The sequence below is a fragment of the Chanodichthys erythropterus genome, chromosome 1, assembly GCF_024489055.1.
Source record: "Chanodichthys erythropterus isolate Z2021 chromosome 1, ASM2448905v1, whole genome shotgun sequence".
Lineage (NCBI taxonomy): Eukaryota > Metazoa > Chordata > Actinopteri > Cypriniformes > Xenocyprididae > Chanodichthys > Chanodichthys erythropterus.
The window spans coordinates 12,272,473-12,299,704 of NC_090221.1; the positions used below are offsets into that span (position 1 = coordinate 12,272,473).

At 37.3% G+C, this 27,232-nt stretch overlaps 1 protein-coding gene across 1 annotated transcript in view; it reads left to right on the forward strand.

Annotated features, from left to right (window-relative positions):
• Positions 1-12,763, forward strand: part of LOC137030297 (uncharacterized) — a 29,792-nt gene extending 17,029 nt beyond the window's left edge. The window contains exons 3-5 of the mRNA XM_067400561.1: positions 11,939-12,107; positions 12,198-12,360; positions 12,476-12,763. Coding sequence (XP_067256662.1) covers positions 11,939-12,107; positions 12,198-12,360; positions 12,476-12,763 — 620 coding nt within the window. The remainder of the gene's footprint in view (positions 1-11,938; positions 12,108-12,197; positions 12,361-12,475) is intronic.
• Positions 12,764-27,232: the final 14,469 nt, after the last annotated feature.

The following is a 27,232-nucleotide window of genomic DNA, read 5'->3' on the forward strand; positions in this document are numbered from 1 at the left end:
TTCCATTTCATGATGACAGTAATTAACTTTTATGAAGTATTTTGTTAATATTAGACCTTAATCTAATATTAACAAACCTTAATCCATATTAGATTAATGGCTTTACAGTATACTTGTTGTAAGATTATACATCTGAAAAATACAAGTACTAATCTAATTTTAACACTTGTAACACTAAATAAGACTCGTATAGGATGAACTAATGAAATGCATAAACTCATCCACTGACATTCTCCTTATAATGGTATTATATAAACATGCATTTGTAAGATCCATGTGCAACTAATTAAGCAAGGTATCCAACATTGTTCACTTTCTTCTTAATGTTTGCTTTCTTGTTATTTTGCATGCTTGCTTATGATTCTCTCCCTCTCGGGTCATATTATACCCATCTCCCTTCTAATGCAAATTGGCTGAAACATTTGTGATAAACTGTAATTGGCCTCTTTTGTTTTGAGATTTTGTTAACTTTTGCCTTTGGTCAGTAATTGACACCAGTGGGATCGCTGCAATCATAAATACTTCACTAACTGTCACTTCAATCGGCTTTTATTAAGGCAAGCACTGAAATGTAAAAAACTGTAGAGCTTTAAAAAAATGAAGGCAACATTTTGCACTGCTTTATGGAGATTAATGTATTATGTTAAAAACAAAACAAAAAAAAAAACATCTGAACGAACTTAAAATGGCAAGTTTAGAAATAAAAGTATGCATTTGTTTCTTTAAATTGTTTTAAATATAATGTGATTCATCGAATGTGTTCTCGTAAGACATTTTCATGAAGAGCAAAGTGTTTTAAACTACCATCACATGGACACTCATATCTTATACACACGTGTAGTATGAGATGAAACACACGAATGCCACACGCAGACATCAGCAATTGCTGCCTGAAAGATGACAAGGGTAACAACAGATTATTTTGAGGAGAGGAACAAACTCACCCTGACATTGCGAGACATCAAGTTACTAAACGTGACAGCGAAATCAGCAGCAGTGTAAATAAAAATGGCAAATGGTCAAACGATGCCACCATAATTAGTCATGCCCCAGTAAATGCTGGGAATCCAAAACTGCATCCATGCAGCTTGTTAGCACATAGAAGAAACATTTGCAGATTTTTACCATGAAAGGACAACAGAGAGACAAGAAATCATGTTGAGATGAAAAAATGGGGCTGAACAACATGATCTCATTAATCTGAGGTCTTTGTACGTAAAGTGTTTTTTCATAGACACTGAATATTTCATTTTTAATGCATTGACAACTAATAGTGTACATATTAACGACTTTGTATTAGCATATGCTTTTAGGTTAATTGAATGTAGAATTCAATTGTAGATTCATGAAGATTTTATTTCATTTCTAAAACTGATACGTAAATACTTTTATGTATTCTATTCTGTCCATATGTCTGTATTCTAAGTTTCAACGTATATCCAATTCAAAAATGTGTTCAAACTTGTTACAGTATTCAGGATCAACTACAAAAAGAGGATAATTTTGAGTGTATCTGATGTTTTAAGCTGGAAGGTTATCCAAACTATCAAAAGGTGATCAATTAATTTTTGCTTTCTTTACTCAACGGTAATTGTTCACATTCAATGAATCCTGAAGAGCGATGGTCTGTGTCTGAGATTTTACTTCCAGCGGAGCCACACTCTTGATAACCACTGAGGAGGAGACCACCCCATCATTCAGACATGAGATCATTTGATTTTCAGACAGGACCCATTTAGCTTGACCATCTATCTCTGCGTCACCCTCATTACATCATCACATGCAGGAGCCTGAAAGCCAAGAGTTTGCCTTTGTTAACCAGACTGTAAATCATAACGTGAGCACCTCCAGGAGGCGACCGATCCAATGGAGGGTTTGCATCAGACTTCTTTGACATATCCTTTATGAATTGCACATACAGGGATAGTCATAATGGGACGGAGCGATGCTAAGTGATTTAAAAGTGCTGAGGGAGACTATTGCGGCCTGAGCGGATCGATGCGCGGCCTTACGCGCTACACACATGCAGCCTGTTAAAAATGCAGGGTGCTGCACGGCACTAATTTAAAGTCTCATACAGTACGTGTCAGTACTCGGTAAAAAACACAACATCTTTTGGCTTAGCTGAGCTGATTGTAGCCTAAGCAAGGTTATTTGAATCTTTATTACTTCCCCCCACCCACTTGTGTATCTTGAGTCCTCTGTCAAAGTCTGTTAGGTTGCCTCTCTGTTTCGCCAGTAGAACATTGAATAATTCATGTTATCTGTGTTATTTGTGCTTTTGCTTATTTATGAAGGTGCTATGGAGTGTCTCTGGATTGGTTTCAGGGACTGGAGGCAAATGAAGACATCTTGATGTTGTGTCGAAGCCATTTGCGGCGAGTCGGGCTGCTTGATTGTAAAAGTGTAATAATACCGGATTCTCTACGAGTCGTCATTTCTGCCCACTTACAAAGGGCCGTGTCCAATCGGTGCTACGCGGCACAGGGAGGCGATTGTGCTCGCTGTCCCTCAGAGTCTCAGTCTTTTTCCTCATATCTTCTCCTCTCACAAACCCCAGCCCCCTGTAGGCAAAATCCACCAACACCAACCACAGTAATCTCATTTCAGCAGGGTCCCTCCGACAAAGAGAAGTCGAGAGGGAAAGGAAAAACATGAGCGATTGTCTTTGCTGTTTGTGAAATGAGTTCATGAGGACAGGCAATTGGAAAGCGTTGGCAGAGATTTGAGCTGTTAGAGATTGTTGTAAGTACATGAGCCGCAGGCTGTGTGAGGGTTTGAGGTGTCTCTCGTTTTCTTCGACTTCCTGGCTTTCTTTTAATCATTACTTTGTTCTTTTGCGTACTCATAGGTGTTTCTTCCACTGAGGTTTGTGGTTTGCAAGTTGAACGCAGTCGTTCGTTCGCTTCAAAACTTCTGCTTCTGGCAAGTCGCACTGTCAGTTTGTGTGTATGTGTAAGTGATTGATAGATTTAACTAGAAGAGGGTGACCCAAGGGGAACATTGGCTTTAAAACTGTGCTTTAGTCATCAATAACAGACTGTAATTTTGCAACGAGGCTACAAAAAGAGAGTGAGAAGGAGAAAGTGAAATATGTGTGGGAGCAAAGAGGAAAAAAGATGAAAAAAGCAATGGAAGGAGAAAGAGAGAGTGGGCTGGCACATGAATAAATGAGAAATTTGGGATTCCCAGGGATATGTGAGCTATAAGCCTCAAGAGAGTGGAAGAGAGAGAAAGGAGGGTAAAAAAGAAAGGAAATAGGCAACACAATGGCCTGCCTTGACGAGGGGGTGGAGGTGGGATACCAGGCAAGTCAGAGTCAAACAGCAGAAGTACGAATTTGCCTACGGCACCAAAATCCTGTATATGAATACCACACAAACAGGCAAGCAGCCCACAGCCGACCTAAATCTTTGATTTTACCTGAGGCCCTAATGTTCACCCAATCACAGGAGGAGATGCAACAGCTGCAATATATTTCCACCAATAGCAACCCAGTGTTAAGATTCGCTAAGCGTCCCAAAGCCTTGAGGTTTAATCTAGCTTGTGTTATAAATCTGAAAAGATCTTTTTTGTAGTTGGTATTTTACACGTTGACTATGTCATTGTATGTGTTTGTGTGTTCTTGCTGCTACAGTAGAACCAATAACAAAAAAGTGATTCCAACCGATATTACTGTATTTCTCTGTGCCTTCATCATTATAGTTGTGGTGTAGACTCTGCTTTTCTTTTACATTTAGAATGATTTTTAAAATAATATCTTTGGTACAGTGCTGTCATTGGGGAGGTACCCTAAGGTACAAAAGTGAAAAGGTACACTCTAAAAAAATGCTGGGTTAAAAACAACCCAAGTTGGGTTGAAAATGGACAAACCCAGCAATTGGGTTGTTTTAACCCAGCGGTAGGGTTAAATGTTTGCCCAACCTGCTGGGTAGTTTTATTTAACTCAACTATTGTTTAAAAATTACTGTATTGCTTAATTAAAATTAACCCAAAGTATGTTCGAAATTAACATTTATTAATGTTCAATAAATAATTATTAAACAATAAACATTTATTAAATTGCTTATTAATAAATGTATATTAATAAACTATTAAACTATTAAATTTATATTAATAAAATATTAAAGCTTATTAATAAACATTCACCTTTTGTCTATTATTGTTGTCTCTAATTGCATCTGGTTTTTAATTTCCCAACTATTTTGGGTTCATTTTAAGCTAGCCATATAGCAATTTTTAAATAATAGTTGGTTTAAATAAAACTACCCAGCAGGTTGGGCAAACATTTAACCCAATCGCTGGGTTTGTCCATTTTCAACCCAACTTGGGTTGGATTTAAACCAGCATTTTTTAGAGTGTACATATTTGTACCTTACTTACCCTTAAATGGTGCACATTAGTAACTTAAAGGTACATTTTAGTACTTTAAAAGAACAGATTAGTACCTTTTGTTATACTTTATTCATTTTTTTTGACAGTGTACAGTTATCTTCCTTTGTGTGAATGTGCCTTTAAACCTGTCTGCTTCCTTCAAACCTCAACCATTCAAATGGTTAAATGCAGGATTGTTTCTTGCCTTTTATAAATACTGGGGGACAGGCTCTCCATCCAAAATTGTTCCCATATTTTGATATTTCACAAGCTGCATACACAATAAAGAGCTGCTTCATCACTGACATACGAATTCTAGAATACATTTGCTAGTTTTGTTACAAACAATGGATTGTGCAGCTATGGCCAAATGTATTGGCAGTGATACATTTTTGGTTTCACAAAGTTTGCTGCTTCAGTATTTAAACATTATTCCGTCACATCTTTCTGTGGTATACTGTAAAACAACAATAAGTTCATATGTTTTAAAGGTTTTATTGGCAAAAACATTAAATATATGCAAAGAGTCAGTATTTACAGTGATGACCCTTCTTCTTCATAACATCTGAAATTTGCTCCGGCATGCTGGATATCAGCCTTTATGCAAAATCTTAAATGATGGTGATTAATTCTTGCCTTATTAGTGCTTGGTTTTTATCACAATTTGTGGATTTCTGCATGCCCACTTGCCTTTTGAGGATTGACCACAGGTTATGGGAATAAAATCTGGGGATTTGCCAGACCACAGATCCAAAATTTCAATGTAATGATCTTCGAGCCACTTCATTATCACTCCTTCCTTGTGACATGGTGATCCATTATGCTGGAAAATGCACGGATCTTCAGCAAATTGCTGTTGAAAAGTTGCTTTTGCAGGATGTTTTTGGTACCATTCTTTTTTTCCCTGTCAATGTTTTTGGGCAGAATTGTAAGAAAGCCCACTCCCTTGGATAAAAAAGCAACTCCACACATGGATGGTCTCAGGATGCTTCTCTGTTGGCATGACACAGGACTCATGGTAGCGTTGACCTTTTCTTCTCCGGACCAAACCGTCGGAAGGGGGCTTCATCAGACAAAGCAACTTTGTACCAGTCTTCTGCTGTCCAATCCTTTTACTCCCTGCAGAATTTTAGTCTGTCCTTGAGGTTTTCTTGTAGATAAGTGGCTTCTTTGCCTCCCTTTTTGACACCAGGCCATTGTCCAAATGTCTTCACCTCATTGTGCTTGCAGATGCACTCGATCCGACCTGCTGCCGATGTTGAGCAAGCTCTGCACCGGCAGTGACATGATTTTGTAGCCGACTATGGAAGGAGACAGTCCTGGCACTTGCTGGACACTCTGTGATGTTGTGAAGCCAATGAACCTTTCACTTTGATGTTCCTGATGATCAGGTAAAAGGTTATTTCCGGTGCAATATTCTTTGCAGCAATTTCCTTGCATTTGAGGCCATTGATGTTAAAGGATGATGGCTGCATGTCTTTCTTTGAAGGTAGCCATCGCTAATGCAAGAACACAATGATTGGAAGCAATTCTTCCCTCCTTTTAGCAATCAGTAAGATCTTATAATCCAATCAGAATGAGAAAGATTTCACCTGACTAGGACTTCACTAGTGAAATGGCATTAGCTGGTCATGATTGCTGAAATGTTATCAGGGAAATAGATTATCAGGTTGGTATCTCCACCACGTAAAGGACAATAGTGTCTAAAATGTAAGTTACCCAATAGAGAATGTGAAGCTGACGTCACGTCGTGTTGAGTTCTGGGTAACTGCTTTGTTTATCTGCCATCAAGAATGTGAATATTTCATTTCAAGGCAAAAACAAAACACTACTTACTTCAGTGTAAGTAACCGAGGGTCATCCTCCCATAATGGTGGCACAGGCCCAGCATGCAATGTGACGTGACACAGCTTCACATTCTCTATATTAACTGTTGATCAGCAGTATAATTAATCAGATTTTAACATTGTTTAACGAGTTCGTTTGCCCATATAATCTTTAGGGTATTAGGTTAGCTAATTTGGCTTGCTGTCCACTGAGGAGGGGCTCGATGAAGCATCTTCAACTCGAGCTCTGATACACCCCCCAGTGAATAAATATAGGATGTGATTACATAGGGCAAGGTACCTGAGATGAAGGTGGAGTTTGGGGAGGTGGAGGGATGCTGAAACAGCTGAGACTGAAGAGAGGTAAGCAGCTGCTTATATACTCTGGCTGTTGATTGGAAGATTAGATGGGCTCACTCCTCCCTAAATTACGTTTAGGAACTTCACTAATGTAACTCTTGCCAATAGCCTTGGACTGCGGAAAGCATCTATTTCAAAAATTTAAAAAAGCAAGAAAAAGAGATACATACAGGCATTAGCCTCAAATGCATTGCCTATTATTATCCAACAAATTCAAATCAATATGTGACTTTGATCCCTGCAGTAGGTGAGCTTAAATGTATGCCCAATTCATAACCACAGAGTGAGCTGAAGCTATTTCAGGAGGCTTAATTGTCACTTCAGAGTCCTCACTGACAGATACAATAAGCTGGCAGGCCGCAATGACTCACATTTGAGACTCTCGCCATAGGGAACGAGGGATAAAATGAGAGAAGCGTTGAATAAATGAATCACCAGGATGGTATGTGTGAAAGAGAGCGAGTCAATGAGTAAGGTTTCAGACAATGTTTATTATTTTATTGTCAGCGATAGACACAGTATGGTATTTTTTTTTCCAGGAGGAAACAGGACAATAGAGGCTCCAAAGACCACAGCATGCATAGTCTGATGGATTTTCAGTTATGAAAACCCATCATCAAAACAGATAATTTAAAATATGTTGGCTAAAGTTTGTTTGTTTGTTTGTTTTTACAATTTATTACCTTATCAAATTTATCAAAAGTGATGACAAAGAGTTTAACAAAGAGTTTTCAAAGAATAAAAAGAATAAAAAGAATCAAAGAGTCAAAGAATCATGAAAAAAATTTATCATGGTTTCCGAAAAAAAATAAAAAAAATAAATAATATATATATATATATATATATATATATATATATATATATATATATATATATATATATATATATATATATATATATATATATATATATATATATATACAGTACAGTCCAAAAGTTTGGAACCACTAAGATTTTTAGTGTTTCACCAAGGCTACATTTATTTAATTAAAAATACAGTAAAAACAGTAATATTGTGAAATATTATTACAATTTAACATGATCCTTCAGAAATCATTCTAATATGCTGATCTGCTGCTCAAGAAACATTTAATGTGTACAATTTTACAAAATATTTGTGTACAATATTTTTTTCAGGATTATTTGATGAATAGAAAGTTCAAAAGAACAGTGTTTCTCTGAAATCTAATCTTTTGTAACATTATAAATGTCTTTACTGCCACTTTTGATTGATTTAATGCATCCTTGCTGAATAAAAGTATTCATTTCTTTAATTTCTTTAAAAAAAAAATAAAAATAAAAATTCTTACTGACCCCAAACTTTTGAACGGTAGTGTATAATGCTACAGAAGCTTTGTATTTCAGATAAATGCTGTTCTTTAGAACTTTCTATTCATCAAGGAATCCTGAAAAAAAAAAGAAGTACACAACTGTTTTCAACATTGAAAATAATCATAAATGTTTCTTGAGCAGCAAATCAGCATATTAGAATGATTTCTGAAGGATCATGTGACACTGAAGACTGGAGTAACGATGCTGAAAATTCAGCTTTGCATCACAGGAATAAATTACTTTGTCAAATATATTTAAAAAGTACACAGTTATTTTAAATTGTAATAATATTTCACAATATTACTGTTCTTTACTTTATATATATATACAGTACAGTCCAAAAGTTTGGAACCACTAAGATTTTTAATGTTTTTAAAAGAAGTTTCGTCTGCTCACCAAGGCTACATTTATTTAATTAAAAATACAGTAAAGATAGGTATATATATATATATATATATATATAGATATATATATATATATCTATATATATATATATATATAAAGCAACACATCTTTGTGTATCATTGATAATATTTAGAAATGTTTCTTGAGTGCCAAATCAGTAGTGATTTCTGAAGGATCACGTGACTGAAGACTGCAGTAATGATGCTGAAAATTCAGCTTTCAAACTTCTGTTAAAGAATTAGTTCACCCAAAAATAAAAATTCAGTCATTAATTAAATGATCTTGCTGGCGATGCAGCCTTCACCGAGCCATTGGATTTTATCAAAAATATCTTAATTTGTGTTCCGAAGATGAACGAAGGTCTTATGGGTGTGGAATGACATGAGGGTGAGTAATAAATGACATAATTTTCATTTTTGGGTGAACTAACCCTGTAATTCACCATAAAATTAAAAGTAAATCTTTGACTGCATAGACTAATCAATACTTTTCTCCAGAGTCAGTCACTAGTTCAGAACAACACTGATTCCATAGCTTGAGCCAACTTAAACTATTTTGTGCACTTTCAAACATTCAAAAAAGCATTGTGGAGAATGATATGATTTTAATGTCAATAGCTGAGGAGAAAGAAGCTCAAAATGTCAATAATACATGACAAGATTCAATCTGTCTGCTTTATGTAGTGTGTTTTCTTCAGTGAATGAGAAGCGGCACACTTGCCCTCCACTTTAGAAAACAGATCTTTTCAGAACACGATTCCATGCCGGAGTGTTTCCTTTCCCTATAGGTCTGATGCAAAGGGGGGGATGGCAGGGGGCCACAAGAGGCTGCTAAATGTTTGTTCTGGGATCTTTGAGTAAAATGGATAGCATTGATTTCTTAAAACTGAATTGGCAGACATCAAAACATCAAAAAGCATTGATGAGACTGCTAGATGTTTGAGAGAGAAGCCATGTGTCAATTCATTGCTTGGCTTCTGAATACAGCGCTTGGTGAATACGTCTTTTGGGGGAACATAGTTATCGCTATTGACTTGACTCAAAAAGGAGCTATGTTCAAGATTGAATGATGTGGCAGAGACACACAAGACTGACAGAATCTTGAACACAAAGACAGATCTGGAGTCTTTTTATTTCAGTTCTCAGAATCGCCATCAACAGATCTTATTAAATAAATAAAATCCCCTCAAGCTCAGAGTCTGTCAGGAATTTACATACACTACTGTTCAAAAGTTGGGGGGTTGATAAGATTTTTTATTGATGTTTCATTAAAAATACAGTAATAACAGTAATATATTATTACAATTTAAAACAACTGTTTTCTATTTGAATATATTTTAAAATGTATTTTATTCCAAGAAACTTTTCATCAAGAAACATTTGATCAAAGTTGAAAACAACAGTTAATATCTTTTGTGGATTTTTTTTTTCCTTTTTTTTTTTTTTTTTTTTTTTTCTAATATTATAAATATCTTCACTGTTCAATTTAATGCATTCTTGCTAAATAAAAGTACATTTTTGAACAGTAGTGTATACTGAGGAAGTTCTCTTGAACTTGTGAGTGCACCTCCATTTGCACCAAAGGGGATTTTTTTGTACACTTGGCACTCAAGCAATCAAACATCCAGAAGAATGGAACTACAGTGCATTCCAGAAGTAAAAATGTAAAGCGAGAGAAAAAAGTGAAGCCAGATGACATTCCATAGGGCTTCAATAACCCTTAAGAAGTAGAATTTGGGCTGTACAGAGTGCAGACTTGCCTTCCGGGCAGGGATATGACCTTCTCTCTAAGGCCTCCATGATCAATACAGGCCTTTCAGCCAGCACTGGACCTGATCCCAAGCTAGTCCCGTCCACAGTGGGACAACAAGGAAGCATGCCAGAGCAACCAGCCCAAGGCGATGCATCTGCTCTAGAGATGATCCTCACAGACAAGCCACCCCCATATTAAAATGCCTTTGAGGTGGTTATGAGCTCCACAACACAAAACAAAGATTCCATCCATCGTGGGAAAGCCCACAGTACATTTAGGAATGGAAGCGTCTGAAGAATGTTGAGGTGGTCCCTTTATGCATTTGGAGGCAACAGAAACAGATGAGGGCGATCAATGAAACATGAGGTGCAGGCACATACACTGTAGGCAGTAGACCCAGGAGTCATGGAGTTTGCTTTGTCCTGAAGCATCAGTCTTTCCCTTTAGTCTATGGCTGGATTTATCCAGTAACAAACTTTACTTTGTTTTTAAATGTGAAGAGCATATATGCACAGACAATCCTCCCACACAGGTTTCTTTTGCAATATGTGTCTATTTTCTGTCTTAAAAATTACTTGCTGTCACAAACACATGATAGAGATGGCAAAATGCTTTATTATCATAAATATAGGTTGCTTGGTTAATCGTTTTAGTAGCTGTATAGAACATTTGTATATGTATATAAAGCACATGATGTATATCAAGTGCACATGCATTCATGCATTATGCATTCATGCATTATTTCCAGTTTCTTGAAAATTGTGCAAAAGCAAATAGAGGGGTCAAGCCCGAGAAGAAAGAGAATGTTTGCTTGCTGCATTCAGGTTGTTAAAAAATATAATGGATGTTTCATTGCATTATTTATTCAAAGACAAGGCTATTACATTCACTTTATAGATGGAAGTAGACTGGCTCAGCATATTTGCTGGTAAGAAAATAAAAGGGAGTTATTACATATAAGGGAAGTTATTGTTCTATTAAATGTAGTTTGAAATTGCTCTGGGGAAGAGGAAGGGGTGATATCTGCCAAGCTGATGAAAGGAGCTTGGAAGAGACGTGAAAGAAGGTCAGACATCTTGCCTCAAATATCTAATTGGATTTGGCTCTCAATAGGTAGCCTTAATTTCCAGATGACTGTGCAGTTGCTTGGACTGAAAGCACCACTAAAAATGGGATAAACCTTCCCCGTAAATGGAGAAGTCACAGGATGCCTGACATGCAAGACTGTGGATTTGTGTCTCAATCTGTGTGTTTAGTTTCATTTTAATGATCTTTTAGTTTGGCTCTTTTCAGTTACCTATTTCCTTTCTTCTAGTTTCCCACCAGTCATTAGTTGTCAGGGACATTCATTCAGTCATCACACATATTCGTTATTTAGTCATCATCACTGTGTATTTAAGTTTCTCTTTGTTCTCAGTTGAGCTGTCCAGTATTTGTCATTCATACATGCTATTACGTTGCCATTTGCCTGCTCCTCAACTGGGGATTACTTGATTTTTTATTTTTTTTATTTAATAAATAGTTTTGTTTTGAAATGTTTTGCTTCATCATCTGGACTAAACCATGACAGAATACCAGACTTGAAAAGTAAAGATAAAGAAGATTGCCTCCATTACTGTAGCTCCCACAGCGAGCATGCTCAAGCCAAACAGGTGATTTTTTATCTTTAATCTACTGGAGAAGTATTTGAAGGAATTCGGCGTCAGCCTCCTCGCACATTGCGACAACATCACGCTCAAGGAGGGGTTTTGGTTCAGACTTGTCTCTAAAATCATAGGGAAATGATAGGTGAATAAGAATTGTGTAGAAGCACTTAACCCTGGTTGTAAGCCTAAACTTGACATAAACTGTAAACTTTTCCCTCAACATGTTGCACTTGGTGAAATCAGGTTCTGCATCCCTGTTCATCACAGAGCCTGCTTCCACACCCAGTTTTCCTCTTCTACATGCTCCACCAAAGCCAGCCATTCCCTTAGCCCCACCACCACTGACTCTCTTCAGCCCCAAAGCTCCACCATCAGCCCTGCCATGCAACCTTGGTCCACCTAGGGGCTTCCAGTCCCTAGCATTACCCTGGTGTTAAAAAGTCCCTTGCTCCACCTTGGTCTGTCAACCAATCTGCTCCACCCTGTCTCCTTGCACCCTCAGCAACACCTGGGACCATTGTTCCTTTGGCTCCTTCATCCCACCGGCTCCACCTTGGTCAGTCGTCACCACACTATCGGCACAGACTTCTTGGATGTCTGCTGTGCTCCATTCCTCCAACCCATACGGCTCTGTCGGCCTCCTCCATCCCTCAGGCTTCACCGCGGTTCTAACTCACATCAGCATTGCCTCAGTCCTTCGGCCCCCTGGTTGCACCTCATCCCCTCGTCCCCAGGACTCCGCAATGTCCTTTGACATCACCAGGTCTCTCGTTTCCACAGACTCCTCCCTCTATCATTGCAGCTGTGGGTCGCTTCCCTCATGGCCGTCTCCTAGGTCGCTCTGGGATCTCATCAGCCGTCCGTTCCTCCCTGGATCCTACCATCATCTACTCCTCTACTGGCCTTTCCACAGTCATCTCCTCCATGGCTCCTCCCACCATTCTCTCCTCCATGGTTCCACCCATCATATTCTTCTTGGCTTCTACTGTCATCTGTTCCACCCTGGTTCCTCCCATCTGCTCGCCCAAGTGTTTCCACTACCTCACCGGTCCCTTGTCCACCTTCTGAACCTTCTGAAATATTTTTGTTTTGAAACCTTTTGTCTCATCATCATCATAATCACCATCTGGTCTAAACCATGGAAATCACATTTCAGAAATGTATTTCCTTTTGTGTACAAAAAACACATAGAAAAGACTTTTCCCACTTTTCAGTTTCACAAATACACAAGGTTAACTTTTTAGTTATACACTGCTGACCAAAAGGAAACTTCTCTGGACAAAAAATAAATGTTTTTCTGCTCAAATAAGCTTTTTATAGATGGTGGTTGCTATTGAGACAGCATTTATTTTAAATTTTAATAGATTTTTTTTTTTTTCTTGCTTACTTGAGTGGTTATTATTATTTGGAGGGGAATACTGGCTTAAATTGTTAGCTATAACATTTTCCTGTTACTCCCTGGATGTGTCTAATTGAGAAATGTACATATGTATGAGGCAAGCTTGTGTTTGTACTTTCAGATGGTGGGAAAGCGGAAACAAAAGGGGAAACTATATGAGATGCAAGAAAAAAAAAATGTTACTAGGCAACAGAGGAAATAATTCCACCTATTACAAATTACACCTAAAGCAGGTCACAATGCTTTGAATTACAAGCAAACAGACAAATATACTGTTATACAAAAAAAAAAAAAAAAAAAATGGTTGAGCCCCTTTTTTCTTTATCAAAAAGTTGGGTTCTCATCGTCAGCCTAGATTAGATTTAAAACATGACATCTGATTTTATGGAAAATAGGGATACAGCGTTAATGATACCAATATATGTATCGGGCCCGATACTACATTCGTGTACTCATACTCATACTCATTAAAATGCTCTGATCCCAAAAAACAATACCACGCAAACAGAGAGCACAATGGAGATATCAGAGAAGGATGTCTAAGTAATGGTATCTAATTAACAAAATATTAAACAAATTAAATATTCAAGCATAGCTGCTATTCGCAAGTTGATAGGTGAAACACGCTGAGCAAATCGAGTGCAAGGCAGCACTTGTCGAGCAGATGCCTTTTTTTACAGACATCGCTGGAAAGTTTGTACTGTAGTTCGGTTGGATACGCAAAACAAGGAATTTGTGGATACACAAATTAGTGTGTAATACTAACGTTAACTGACGGTAAAGACAGAGAGCGCACTTCTGTTGCATGAACTTGGCTGATCGCTATCTCAGCGCACACGATTGTTTGGATTAATACTAAATTGTATATGTTAGTAAAAACATGAGCTGTTAAATGATTTATGTATAACCAGTGGTTCCCTACATTATTACAGGAAAGCGGCACGGTAAGCACATGGCGTTTTCAATACGTTTTTGCGCAAATATTATAAAATAAATATTATGAATACAGTGAATACAGGTGTCAGTATTCGGTATTGGCACGTACCCCCAAAAAATGAAAGTATCGGTATTTGACTTTCTTGTTCTGAAAAAGCAGTATCGGTGTATCCCTAATGGAAAATTATATTTACGCTGTAGTTATAATCCATTTATTCACTTTTTGAGCATGGACCTAAAAATGAAATTTCCAACTTAAACATAAATTTTGAATGCTTTAGAGCACAGACTTAATTTTGGTCTCTTTTTAAAGAGGACACTTGGCAAATTATTGCTGAAGTGAAAAAAAGTTTTAAAAATGTAACTTTAAAAAATTAACTTAAAAATGCACCTTTTCAATTTTAATATGAAATATATTTTCAAAAACATGTTTTACTATAGAACTTCAAGAAAATCAAAGAAATAAATCTAAACAAGGTGTTTTTCAAATTTGAGCTTGATAACTCAAAAAATGGGCTTCCAGTAAGATTTGTTTGGCCAAAGTACCAAAAGTTTTCACTAGATGAAATTCATCTCCCAATCATTTCCAGTGTAGTCATTTTTGACCGCGAGGAACACAAGTGTGACTATTTTTTGTGTGTTCACATAGTAAGTTTCGTACCATTCCGATGAAGTAAAAAATTCTAAAATGACCAAACGTTCAAAAATGACCAAAGAGCACCAGAGGGTTTTAAGCATAAAGAGATGTCTTGCAGCATCATCTTCTGCAGAGAGGAACAAGTGTAGATGGTCAACATGCTGCTGAGCTATTCAACCTCTTTCCTGTTGAGAAAAATCTTTGAGAAAGCCCTGCTGTTGCTGTTGAGATTATAATGTATCTTATTATCAGAACAAAGGGTTGTTGGCTGAGAACTAAAGGTGGCAGATCCTAGCAGGCTATAATCGTTAGTAGGCTAGACAGAGATTTTCAGTCTCTTGAGCAGTAGGTAAAGCTGGAAGGCTTGTGGAAAAGAGAAAAGTACATTCTAGAATAATTCCAATTTTCAAAAAGCCTTTTGGCTTATTGTTTGCCTCAGAGGACACAAATTAAAATTAGGTTAAAGGGATAGTTCACGCAAAAATGAAAATTTCCCCAACCCCCCCAATTGAATATCATAGTAGTGAAAAAAATACTATGACAGCCAGTGGGGGGTGAGATCTATCTTCCTTTGTGTACAGCAGAACAAAGAAATGTATACAGGTTTTGAACTACTTGATGGGGAGTAAATGACAAAATTTTCATTTTTGGGTGAACTATCCCTATAAAAATATTAAGAGGAAAAATTGATTTCCATGTACTGTAATTGTTTTTCAATATCAGTTTTTATACTCAGCAGATGCTAAATATTATATAATTGATTATTGGCTAAACCTGCATAACAGTCTTTGCAAGTTTTTAAATGATAAAGATGTTAATGTTTCTGTGTTTGTTCCCTAGTTAGATCTGCATTGCAATATGTCCATCAAATTGATCTAAACGTCAACTATTGGTAATGTGTTTATTGGTTTTTAGCTACAGGTGGTGTGCATTTTATTTACGATCAATTATATCAATCAGTTATGTCAGTTACATTTATGGTTTAGGTGTATTTAGCTTTACTGACTCAAAGAGAACCTTGAAAGATTAAAAGTCTCTCTCTGTTGCTTCAGCAGTTTGTGCTTCACAGTCAGTTTGAGTGTGTGGGAGAGTCACTTTCCAGCAAGATGGAATGAAAAGCTTTGACCTTCTCAGCTGTGATTTCTCATAAAACTGTTCGGTAAGTGCTCTTTCATTCTCCCTCTCTTTTTCTCACTCTATCGGTTCAGTTTTTCAGTTGCTTTATTGATGTCTTTTTATTGACAATATCATTTAAGCATTAAATAATACAAAAGCGTATAAAAGCATTAAAAGATGAAAAACACTTCTTTCTTCACTCTGTCTCTCTCGGTCTCGCTCTCTCTCTCTCTCTCTCTCTCTCTCTCGCTTCCTCAACAACTTTCAACAGCATTGGCAGCATATGTTTAAGTGTCTTTTCCCATGCTGCATAAAGTCATTTTGCTGTGCTGATATTTGAAAAGTGTCATGTTTACTGTCTAACATATATGTCAGATTGAAAGTGAGGAATGGAGTGATTTATAATGTTTATTTGAAGAAAAATGCCATTCATTTCATAGTCAGAGACTTTATGACCATAGGCACGGGATCATTACCGCTCGCAGTTACCGCTTAAATTACCGTACTTTTCATGGTGTACTTTTCAAACTGCAGATTTCATTAAACTCAGGAAATGTTTTTCATTGGCCACCTGCACACCATGATGATGGCGTATGATAGAGTCTGAGTACATTTAAACAGACGTTTCCCAGAGGTTGTGCCGGATTGGTGGTGCCCTTTTATGTGACATTTACACAGAGGATATAAACAAGACCGGGACGTATATGGAGGATGGCAGAGAATGAGCTTGCCAAGGAATGAAACAGAAAGGGAGGTTGAGGGAAGAAAATGAAAGGGAAAATGAAAATGAACATGAACGCATTGAGCTGGGCTAGAAGACCACAGAGGCTGAAAAAAGCTCAAGTAGATAGCAAATATAAGAAAGACTAACTGCCCTTTAAGGATGGAGGAATGGAGAGTTTAACCGGCGAAATGAACAAGAGTAAACAACAAATGAGCCAATTACTGACTTTTAGGGTTGTTTAAATCAAACACATTACCAATCGTGTTAGTATACAGTTCCCCTAAACAGTGACATGTTGTCTTACCGCATCGGTATTTCCATACACCTGAAAATGAACCTGCGCTATTGATCTCCTTTCATCGATTTCGCTGTAGGAAGGCGCTGGGGCTGCTTGCCATTTGTATCTACTCTCTAGTTTGCCAATGCCCACTCAAAGGCACAGTGGCAATCTGCTGCCACCTCTACAATTTATGTGTGCTGCCTGGGTCGCCCTCTCACTTCTGAGTGAGTTGGCTTAGGTAATTACTCCACTGCCAACAGAGCAGGAGGAAAGGGATGCCAGATATAGTGGGAGGAGGGACAGCTTGTTATAACGGCACCCCTGCTACCACCCGCTCATATCTATCTGCTCACCGGCTACATCATTTGTCCTTAAAGGAATAGTTCTCACACACACACACACACACACAAATTCTGTTCCAAATGTGTATGACTTACTTTTTTGTGGAACAGAACTTTGGATGTTTTGAAGAATCTTCACGTTTATGTATTCTGAAGAAATTCATCGTAATGATCTGGTGGTCACATGAACTGTCTTTGTATGTAAACGTGAATCTTGACTTGCAAAATCTGTCAGTTTGATTTGTGAGTCAGATCAACTGGTTTATTAAAAAGAACCGGCTTAAAAGGATAATTCGTTCTCTGATCTAAATCAACTTTCTGATTGAGTGATTCGGTAGCAGTGGTTCTGAAGTCAATAGCTCACTTTAAGGGCTCATCAACTTCATTATTCATTAACTTCATTAGAGATTGGCATGGTAAGGGATATGGCGATGTAATATATTTGGTCTTGGCGGAATAGGTCTGCTACGCTACTGCTGCTGCTGCAGAACAAGTACAAACACTTGTTACTGCCTATACATTCACAGACATTGCTGTGAGCATGTACTGTAAAACATGCTGCTTCTGCACATACACTGCCCGGCCAAAAAAGAAAAAAAAGTTGCTGTTTGGATTTTAATAGGCAAATACTCAAGAATCTATGAATGGATCATTATTACAGTGATTATTATGTTTCTAGCATGTTATATGTTTGGTAATGGCTCTTTTAACCCTTAAAGATGGAGTGTGAAGCTTTTCATTTCTTAAAAAACCATGTAGGAAGACTCACCATGGCCATATTCCAGGATGACAATGTCAAGATTCACCAGGGTTAAAATTGTGAAAGAATGGTTCAGAGAGCATGAAGAAACACATGAATTGGCACCTCTGAGTCTAGACCTTAATTTCATTGAAAGTCTTTGGGATGTGCTGGAGTAGACTTTACAGAGTGCTCACCTCTTGCATTGTCAATACAAGATCTTGACCAAAAATTGACGCACCTCTTGATGGAAATAACATCACAACATTTATTTCCATCGAGAGGTACATCATTTTTCCGTCAAGATCTTGTATTGACTATGCAAGAGGTGAGCACTCTGTAAAGTCTTCTCCGGCACATCCCAAAAACTTACACTGTGGTTAAGGTCAGTGCCAATTCATGTGTGAAAATGATTCTTCATGCTCCCTCCCAACAATTCTTTCACAATTCTACACATTTCATCTTTTAGGGTTAAAAGAACTGTTGCCAAACATATAACATGCTAGAAAAATAATAATCACTGTAATAAAGATCCATCCATAGACTCTTAAGTATTTGCCTATTAAAGTCCAAAGAGCGACTTTTTTTTTTTTTTTTTTGGTCGGGCAGTGTATAACATACATGAAATAAACCCTGTAGCAGATCTTATACAGGTGGAACTGGGGAAGGTGGAGGGTTTCTGAAAGTGTGCTGCAGTAAACAATGGCATGTTGATCAGCGAGCTCATTGGTTGCTGTGGTATCAGTGGCTAATCAGCTGCCCTATGTAGATAATGATGTGATCGCTACCAATGAGTTAAGGACCTATCAGCCAGCACCATCTAGAGTTTCATGCCAGAACTTTGTATTTCACATAAAATATTGTTCCAAACTAATATAACTTTCTCATTTATGTGGAAAAAAGATATTTTCACATAAGTTTGTTAAATGTTTTTGCCATACAGTGACAGTTAATAGGCTCATGGTGACCACTAGGTCATTCATCTGAGCTTCAGAATTAGTCAATTAAATTCACATTATCAACTTAATCAACTGGTTAATTGAAAATAACCAGCTCAAAAGAATGATTCATTCACTAATCAGGTTCTCAAGGTCAACCCACCGATTCAGTGATGCATTAGCAGCGAATAGTTCACATAGAATGTATGACTTTCTTGTTTTTGTAAAAAAAAATAGATCGATCCATCCATCTTCTCTTATGTCTTCCCTTTTTCAACACCGATACATCTGTGTGAATTGAAGCAGTAAAAGCTACTGTAGATGGATGTATGCTTGAGAAAAGTTTAAACCACAGCAATTGCTGTTTGCAGTCATAGAGTTTAATGTGGCAGTGATGGTGAAGAGTGTGAAGGGGAGGTGTTGCTGCAAAAGCTGAGAGCAGATATGGGGAGAAAAGAACTGGTGCTATCGGTCTAGGGCAGGCAGGACTGGCTGGCAAGATGCTGGGTACGAAAGGGCGTGAGGTGCAGTGCTGGCAGCCCAACTACATCAGTCCCAGAGCCCAGTGGCTCAGCTTAGAGAGAATATCGACAGCCTCACAGAGGACTAGGTGACATGGGTCAGTGACAGGCAGCAGAAGGACTGATGTTTGTGTGCATTTGTGTGTGAATGGGTGTGTGTTATCAAAGCCAAGCGAGGGCAGAGGAAAGTATAGTTCCCGACTGCATGCAGTGAATTCAAACTGCTACTTTGGAATAGAAAAAATATTTTAATGGGTATACAAAAACCCCAACGATATAGCTGTCACTGAAGAGAACAGACAGTGCGTGGTTATGAAAACGCCTCAAATTGCATGGTAGTGGCTATGAAAATATTTGAAAATCACAGATTAAATGCATGTTTGAGTACATTCATGTCAGTTTAAAACAGTTTTTGTGTGTTATTTAAGCAAATATAATAATACACCTTAACATCACATATTATTACTCACTGACAAGGTGCTGACGCCCTCACTGCAATTCCAGGGGAAAGAAAAACAAATGTAGTGACTTTTAATAAAGCAGCTCTGCGTTTTATAAATTGTAGTGCATCTGCTTGATTTCTCCAGCTAGCATTTCTTATTATTTCGTGCCTGTGCTGTGGCACTAGTCATGATGATCAGGAACGGGACAGGCTGTGACAGGCAGAAAGAAAAGGAAGGCCTATGGACTCTTAACATATCAGCAGACTTTTCCCCAGAGCACTAGACATGCCACATATCAGTAGTCTCATACATCCATCGGAATGCAAATAAGCACTTCGCCTGGACTAAATAATACATCAGCATGTGTTTGAGTCTGGGCCACTGCCCCGTGGGTATGAGTTTTGGGCACTAAATGTCAGTCGGCTCAGCTATGGTGTGGTGATGCCACATCCACCTCGGTTTCCTGTGGGCAGAATGTTATGTGGTCTAAATGCACAGAGAATCTGACGGTGAACATGCATAGTTTAGACACAATTAGGGCACTAACATGCACACATATGAGTACAGTGGAACTGTCACCTTATATTAGTGTGTGTATGTGAGTTTAAGTCACACATAAACATCAGTTAATTTAAACAAAAGTGACTTGATCTATGAGATGCGATTTTTCTTTTCAGTGCTGGTCAGCTTGTTTGATATATACCAGGGTTCGGATGGCAGGGTTCAAACTTAGCATGTTTGGTTCGATTAAAACGAACCCTGGTGCAATTGATCTGTTAATACGTTTTATTTGAATACGTGCGAATGCTACCATCCAAACCCTGGTGCACACCAAACAAGCAGACCAGGATCGGTGAAAAGATGGGTCTTGGTCGACTTCCAAATGAACTCTGGTGCGGTTTGAATATGAATGCAACACAGTCCTGTAAGCGAACCGAAAACAGGACATGATGTCACAAAATGCGACCCTAAAATGACAGAATACTCATACCTGTTTTTTTCTCATCATAGTCGCGATGTTGCCCATTACGGTCCGGCAAAGGCATCAGAAACATCTCCTCGCTGAAGATCTTGTGTGTGAGATGGACAGATTCCTGCTGCAATTTTGACTTCTTTACACATTTTATAAGCTCATCAGAAGTTCTCAGCTGGTCAAAAAACCACCATATGTAGGCTACACACATACAACAAGCACATTTAGCCTAGCACACGGCATTGTTTTGGATGTTCGTAAGTTCCTTTTTGAAATATATGTCATAAAAGCTGACCAGTCAGGTTGTTGTATCCCTATGACTTTAGGTTTTGTATCTTTAGGTTTGGTGTTAAAATACCAATGTGAATGCTAAGCGGATCAGGACTAATTTGTTTTTTTTGTTGTTGTTTTTTTACCAAATGAACCAACTGAACCAAACTACAAGTGTGAACACACCCTTATTCAAATCGCACCAGAGTTCATTTTAATCCAACCAAACCTGCCAAGTGTGAACACACCCTTTATATATATATATATATATATATATATAATATATATAATATATATATACAACAGATTTGGTGAACTGTCCAAATGATTCAGAATGAATCAAACTGATTCAGAGTAGTGCCAACCCCTTTTGACCAATTCATTGATTCGTTCACATTGGCAAATTAAAGGTAAGGTAGGTAACTTTTAGTTATACTGGTTGAAACTCTTTATATCCTGATAGAAATCAACAATAGAAGGGATCTAAATATTAAAACATATCTTCTGTGGGAGTCACAGGACCAAAAAATGTTCGTCCAATCATTGCAATCAGTCCAAATGCAATGATGCGATGTCCTACCTGCCTGTCAACATATATTTCCATATCTCCGCTCACCCTGCTTGCACAGACATCACATATCATCAGCGTGCTCTGTAAGGTTATGTTGTACACAGACAAAAGGCAGCCGCCTTTTACAGTTTCTCCTGATCCCAAACAACAAGCTTATTCTGCATTCATGCCATGTGGTAACTGTAAATTACGAGATGACAAGTGATCAAGTGGTACAAATAGAGCTCTGTAAGTTGTTTACATTCATTATTATTTTAATGTTATATGCTTTGAAACAAGCTAAATTAACGCTGTCTTGTGACACTTTGCAGATGCTGCTGTGTGCTTTGCATTCATGTGTTTTGGAGGAGGCGGAGCTTTGAAGAGCGCTCTGAAGGGAAGACGGAATCTTATGCTTTCAATGCTAGCTTGCTATTGCTAGCCTGTTTGAAACTGCCTACCCTACCTTAAATAACTTTGAATAGTGCATTTGTCTGATTTTACACAGCACTGACTTGATTGCCAATATAATAAATTATTAAAATAGCTTTACTATTTGTAGCAATGCAACTGCCTAACACTATTACTAACATGGCTTAAGTGCATGGGCAAATACTAAAGTCTAATATAAAAAGTGAAGTGAATCTAGAACAAAACAAAACAAATAAAACCAAAATAATTATACATACCCTATAGCATTGAAAAACAGCTATGTCTAAAGTTCAACCTCAACCATGACTAGTTCACATACTCTGCAAGGTCAGGGGTTTCAGAGTTGCACTCAAACTCACCCAGCATTCAGCGCTCTGAGTAGAGGGCAACCCCTTGGGCCAGAGTTCCAATGTTGTAATTGCTGTATTTACATTTTGCCAGCCTGTGGGCCTCATTATGGTAAAGGAAGGATCGTGTGGGCAAAAGGATGGTGCTGTACTGTACATGAAGCCCCGCCCTGCTTTTATGACCCAGCATTTATCAGTCCTAACCTCCTGCCATGGATGCATCTACTGGAACAAAAGAAGAACAAATAGAAGCAGAACACATTTGTTTATCTGTAGGAGCTGTGTAGCTCATTATGATCTAAGAAAATGTTTAATTTCCATTTATCAAAGTTTATTCAGATAAGTTATGTTTGTTGTGAGTTTGTTGCTGTTGCTCAGGTTTGTTGATGTACAGAAATAATATCTGCAGGAGGGGTACAAAAGAGCAACAGGTTTTCATTACCTGCAAGAAAGGAATAACTTATACGTTACTTTTTTTTTTTTTAATTTGTTCAGCTTCTGTTTAGTCTCCATGGTTATTTGAGTCTAAGCACAATATGTAGCTTTTTATGACCTGCCGTCTTGTCATAATATTTTTACTTTCTTTGCCTTAAAATTTACAGTGAAAAGGTAACAAGACATTATTTCAACAAATCATCATTTTAAACAGTACTATTTAAATAGTAACATTTACAGTAATTTTAGTTATCAATGACATTTTATGTTGTTTATTTCATGTTTATTGTTCATTTTAGTTTCACATGTGTTACCTGATGGTGTTTTGTCTGGTCAAATTTTATGAATATGAATGAAGTCATTATGTGGCCTTTTATTACCACCTATATGATTAAGGCTGTTACCAGTACAAAACTGATTGTTGTAGGCTACTTCAAGATGAAGTACTTTAAGAAAAATGATTATTACATTAATTAATGTGATATATATGCAGATGAAGTATCAGTATATCAAAATATACAAATAAAAAGTCATCTAATAATGCTTTAAATGTCATCACTGTATTTGTTACTGCTTTTCCAATGAATTTCTGGCAACCAAATCTCATGGTTTATTAACAGATCATTTTGCATAATTTCTTACATTGTAATTTTGTAAAATTATTAAATTGCGTTGCATGATTTTTTTTTTTTTTTTTTTTTTTAAGATTATTTAGTCTCTTTTATAAATACAATATGTTCCAGCACATCTAAAAGAAACTTATTCAGTGCCAAAAAATGTATTAGAGAGTGTAGAATGTACCCAAGAGTGCACTTATATGCTTCAAAGATCAGCAAAGAGAACGTCTAGAATATAAATGATCAGAAAAAGCAAACCAAATATCAATGAATTAGCAGTCAATAGGTTTACAAAATGAAATTCATACCCTTTTTAAGCATTTATTTTATGCAAAATACAGTTTTACCCCAGAATAACATGTACATGCACAACCACAAGAACTCCTTACTAGCATTCTGAGATGAAACATAAACCCAGGAAAATCAAACCTTTGAATATTTCAGAACATTTCCAAAGTTAACGCAGTTTGGAGAAGAAGCAACAACTGAAGTAATCAGTGTCAAGTGATTGTGATGGGGATAAAAAAAAAAAAAAAAAGTTCAATTATAGTTATCCTTTTTTATACCATTTCTTTCTTTCACTGATAATGAGGTGAGAGTGCGGTAGCGGTGACACACTGTGGCGTTGCGTACAGAAATGGCACTGGTGTGAAGTCTAAATGTATGCATACCTTATCCCACAAGTTTTTTTTTTTTTTTTTTTTTTTTTTTAATTTCCTTCATAGGTTATGTACAGGTGCAAGAAAATATATGATCTGATCATAACAATAGACAAATACATGCTGCGTCCATAAACTGAAAAATGCTGCCTTTGGAGGATGCATTCGAGGTAGGAAGTCATCAAGGCACATTCAAATCCAATGTTAGCTACTTTCCGTATCATGATGTATCAAATGTATCATTCGCTGCCTTTGATATCTCACAATCCTGTGCTTCTCCTTCTGTGAAATTTTAGCTAGAAAATGAATATGGCATCTGAAAGTTGTGGTTCGTGATCAGTTTGTGTGTAAATGTAGGTTCTTGACCAGCTTTTTCCTTCTTTTTTTTTGATGTTACTTCTAGAGAAAACTTACTGTTATAGTAATTACATATTTACATCACCAAAGCTCACTCTGTTTTGTTGTAGATCATTAAACTGTAATGCTGCCTTAGAAGTCTTTAGTGAGGTACCTTTATGCGCAAACGCTGCCTGCAAAGTTATTGCCTGCGAGGCAACAAGTCAGCTGCCTAGATTCAGCCATTGTGATCTTAAACACATAACCTTGTTTTCTTGTCTTTAATGTCTTCACTGAACACACCATGTAAACATTCAAGTATATGAACCCTTGGGCTAATGACTTTTTCGAAAAGCTAACTGGAGTCAGGAAGCAGCTAACCTGGAGTCAAATCAATGAGATAAGATTGGAGGTGCTGGTCAGAGCTGGTCCTTCTCTATAAAAAACACTCACTGATTTTACCATTCATCTATCACATATCTGGTCCATGAAGAAGATGATGAACAGTTTAGGAAGTAGTGATGTTCGATTCTTGAAAGAATCATTCTTTTGAGCCAGTTCATAGGAAGTAACCGGTCGAGCCGGTTCACTAATCCAACTGTATTGAACTTTAATTCTGGGTTGATGGCGCAAGATGAAGTACCACGTCCGACTCAAAAAGAACCGAATGAGCCGGTTCAACCAACTGTCAAAGTTTGCCGGGGATTACCGAGGACTCAAAAAGAACCGAATGAACCGGTTTAACCAACTGGATTACCGAGGAGTCTGATGAGCGAGTTGACAATACTACGCAAGCCTGAGGCACGTACTGGAAATAGGCCTATGCTTATTATGACTACTGTATGAACGGTCATGAACTGCGTCGTTTTATTGTTTTATTATGTTTCCTGGGGTGCACTTCTAACGTTAGTATGGTTTTTACATCCAAAAATTGTCATAATTTAGAAATAAAATGCATTTTTCCTATCCTGATTTTAGCCCTCTGGTTTGGACGCTCGGTTTTAAGGGGCGTGTCTGCTGTGAGACTTCAGTGTAAATGTCCACTGCTCAGATTGGCTAACATCTTTCCATTTGAAATAGAATTGAAGTATTACTCTCTCTTTTAGTGCGTTTTTACCATTACAGCTCTCAACTAATCATGAAAAGTGCCACATTACATTTATATCTATGGCATTATATTTAGATCGTGGCATGAAAGGTTGCAGAGATTAACACTGTAGCCGATCACAGACATCTTGACTGCATGAAAGCATCATTGCAACTCAATTTCTGTACACTAACAAATGCTTTCATCTTCACTAACAGTGCAAACGTGATATAACTAAGAGATTCGTTGAATAAAATGGGAGTTTTGCAGCTTTCAGTCACGATAAACTTGCTCGCTTTCTTTATATAATTTAATCACCGTTAAATATCAGATCATTTTCATCCTACTAAGAGAAACAATGCAAGTGGACGTTTAATTACTGTTTTGATTTACTGACACACAGACAAAGAACATCTGACTGTACATGAATCATTACATATCAGATCAGGCATTAGATTTAACACAGTTACTTACATGTTGCATTACTGTCAAGTCCAGGCACTGCACAATATTTTTAAATCCTCAACAGCATGTTTATTGCTTGGTAGCTCAATCCGGTTTAGCACCACGTAGGCCTATGTTACTTAGGCTACCTATTCTTATATTACCTATATTACCTATTGCATGTCATGCGTGAATCGGTGGGCGGAGCTAAACAGGCAGTGATGAAGTAGGTGTTGATCTTCTTCTACGGAGGCGGTGCCTGCTGCCCTTTGACGTCACTTTGTTTGCTGGGTCTGGTGTCAGTAAAAGCTTTTATTGGACTAACAAGGAAGTTTTCAGTTCTGAAACTTACAGGATATTCTTATAGTATGATGACCTCTTATATGTCAAAAGCTGAAGTTAACAATATTGAAGCTGAATTTGATTTCTCAGTTCATCACCCCATTAAAATAACATTTTATTAAATCCTGCAAACATTTTTCTGTCGAGAGGTGTAAATAAATTTTACTTTAGTTTATTGTGCATGCAGATTATATTTTAAGCTGTTAAATGAAACCAAGGGGGTTATAAGACTGGTTTATTCTTTCAATATACTTTAGACATGTAGAACATTCCAGGGTTTGTGCATTAATGTATGTAATGTGTGCTGTAGGTACAAAACTTGTCCAAGATGTAGGCTACTCAATATTGGTCAGTTGTATCTGAATGATCCGTGAATGACCACAAACACCATTAACTTAAGTTAATTAAAGGCAATAACAAGCAATATGCGTTCACACAAGTAACTTTGTATGTTTCAATATGTATTGACACAAATGACTTTATTTGATTGTTTCATTTAACACTGAGTTGTTAGAAAAGAAATGCATAGAGACATCATTGCTTGATGACTTAAGGAACAGATGAATCGGTTTTTGAACCGGTTACTTGAACCAAACTGTCTCAAAGAAACAGTTTGCGGAAATGAATCAGACTTTACATAACTAAGTCAAGTAGCACAGTAACTTTATTAAACAAATCAAAGAGTAATATCCAATGCAATGCAAGATCCAAACGAGCGTAGACAATGTAACATACTAAAACTCAAACAACACCAGACAAAGAACTGAGGAGGCTGAGGGCACTATGAACACAAGGTGACAAACTCAAATACAACCAGGTGTGCAATAAAACAATGAATCACCATAGCAACAAATGATAAGCGGGAAGACAGGACAAAAGGAAGCAGGAAAACAAAGAGAAACAAACTAAGAGTCCTTGAAAAGAAAGCAAGACCAAAATACAATGAAAACGTGATAACATCAGGTTTATCA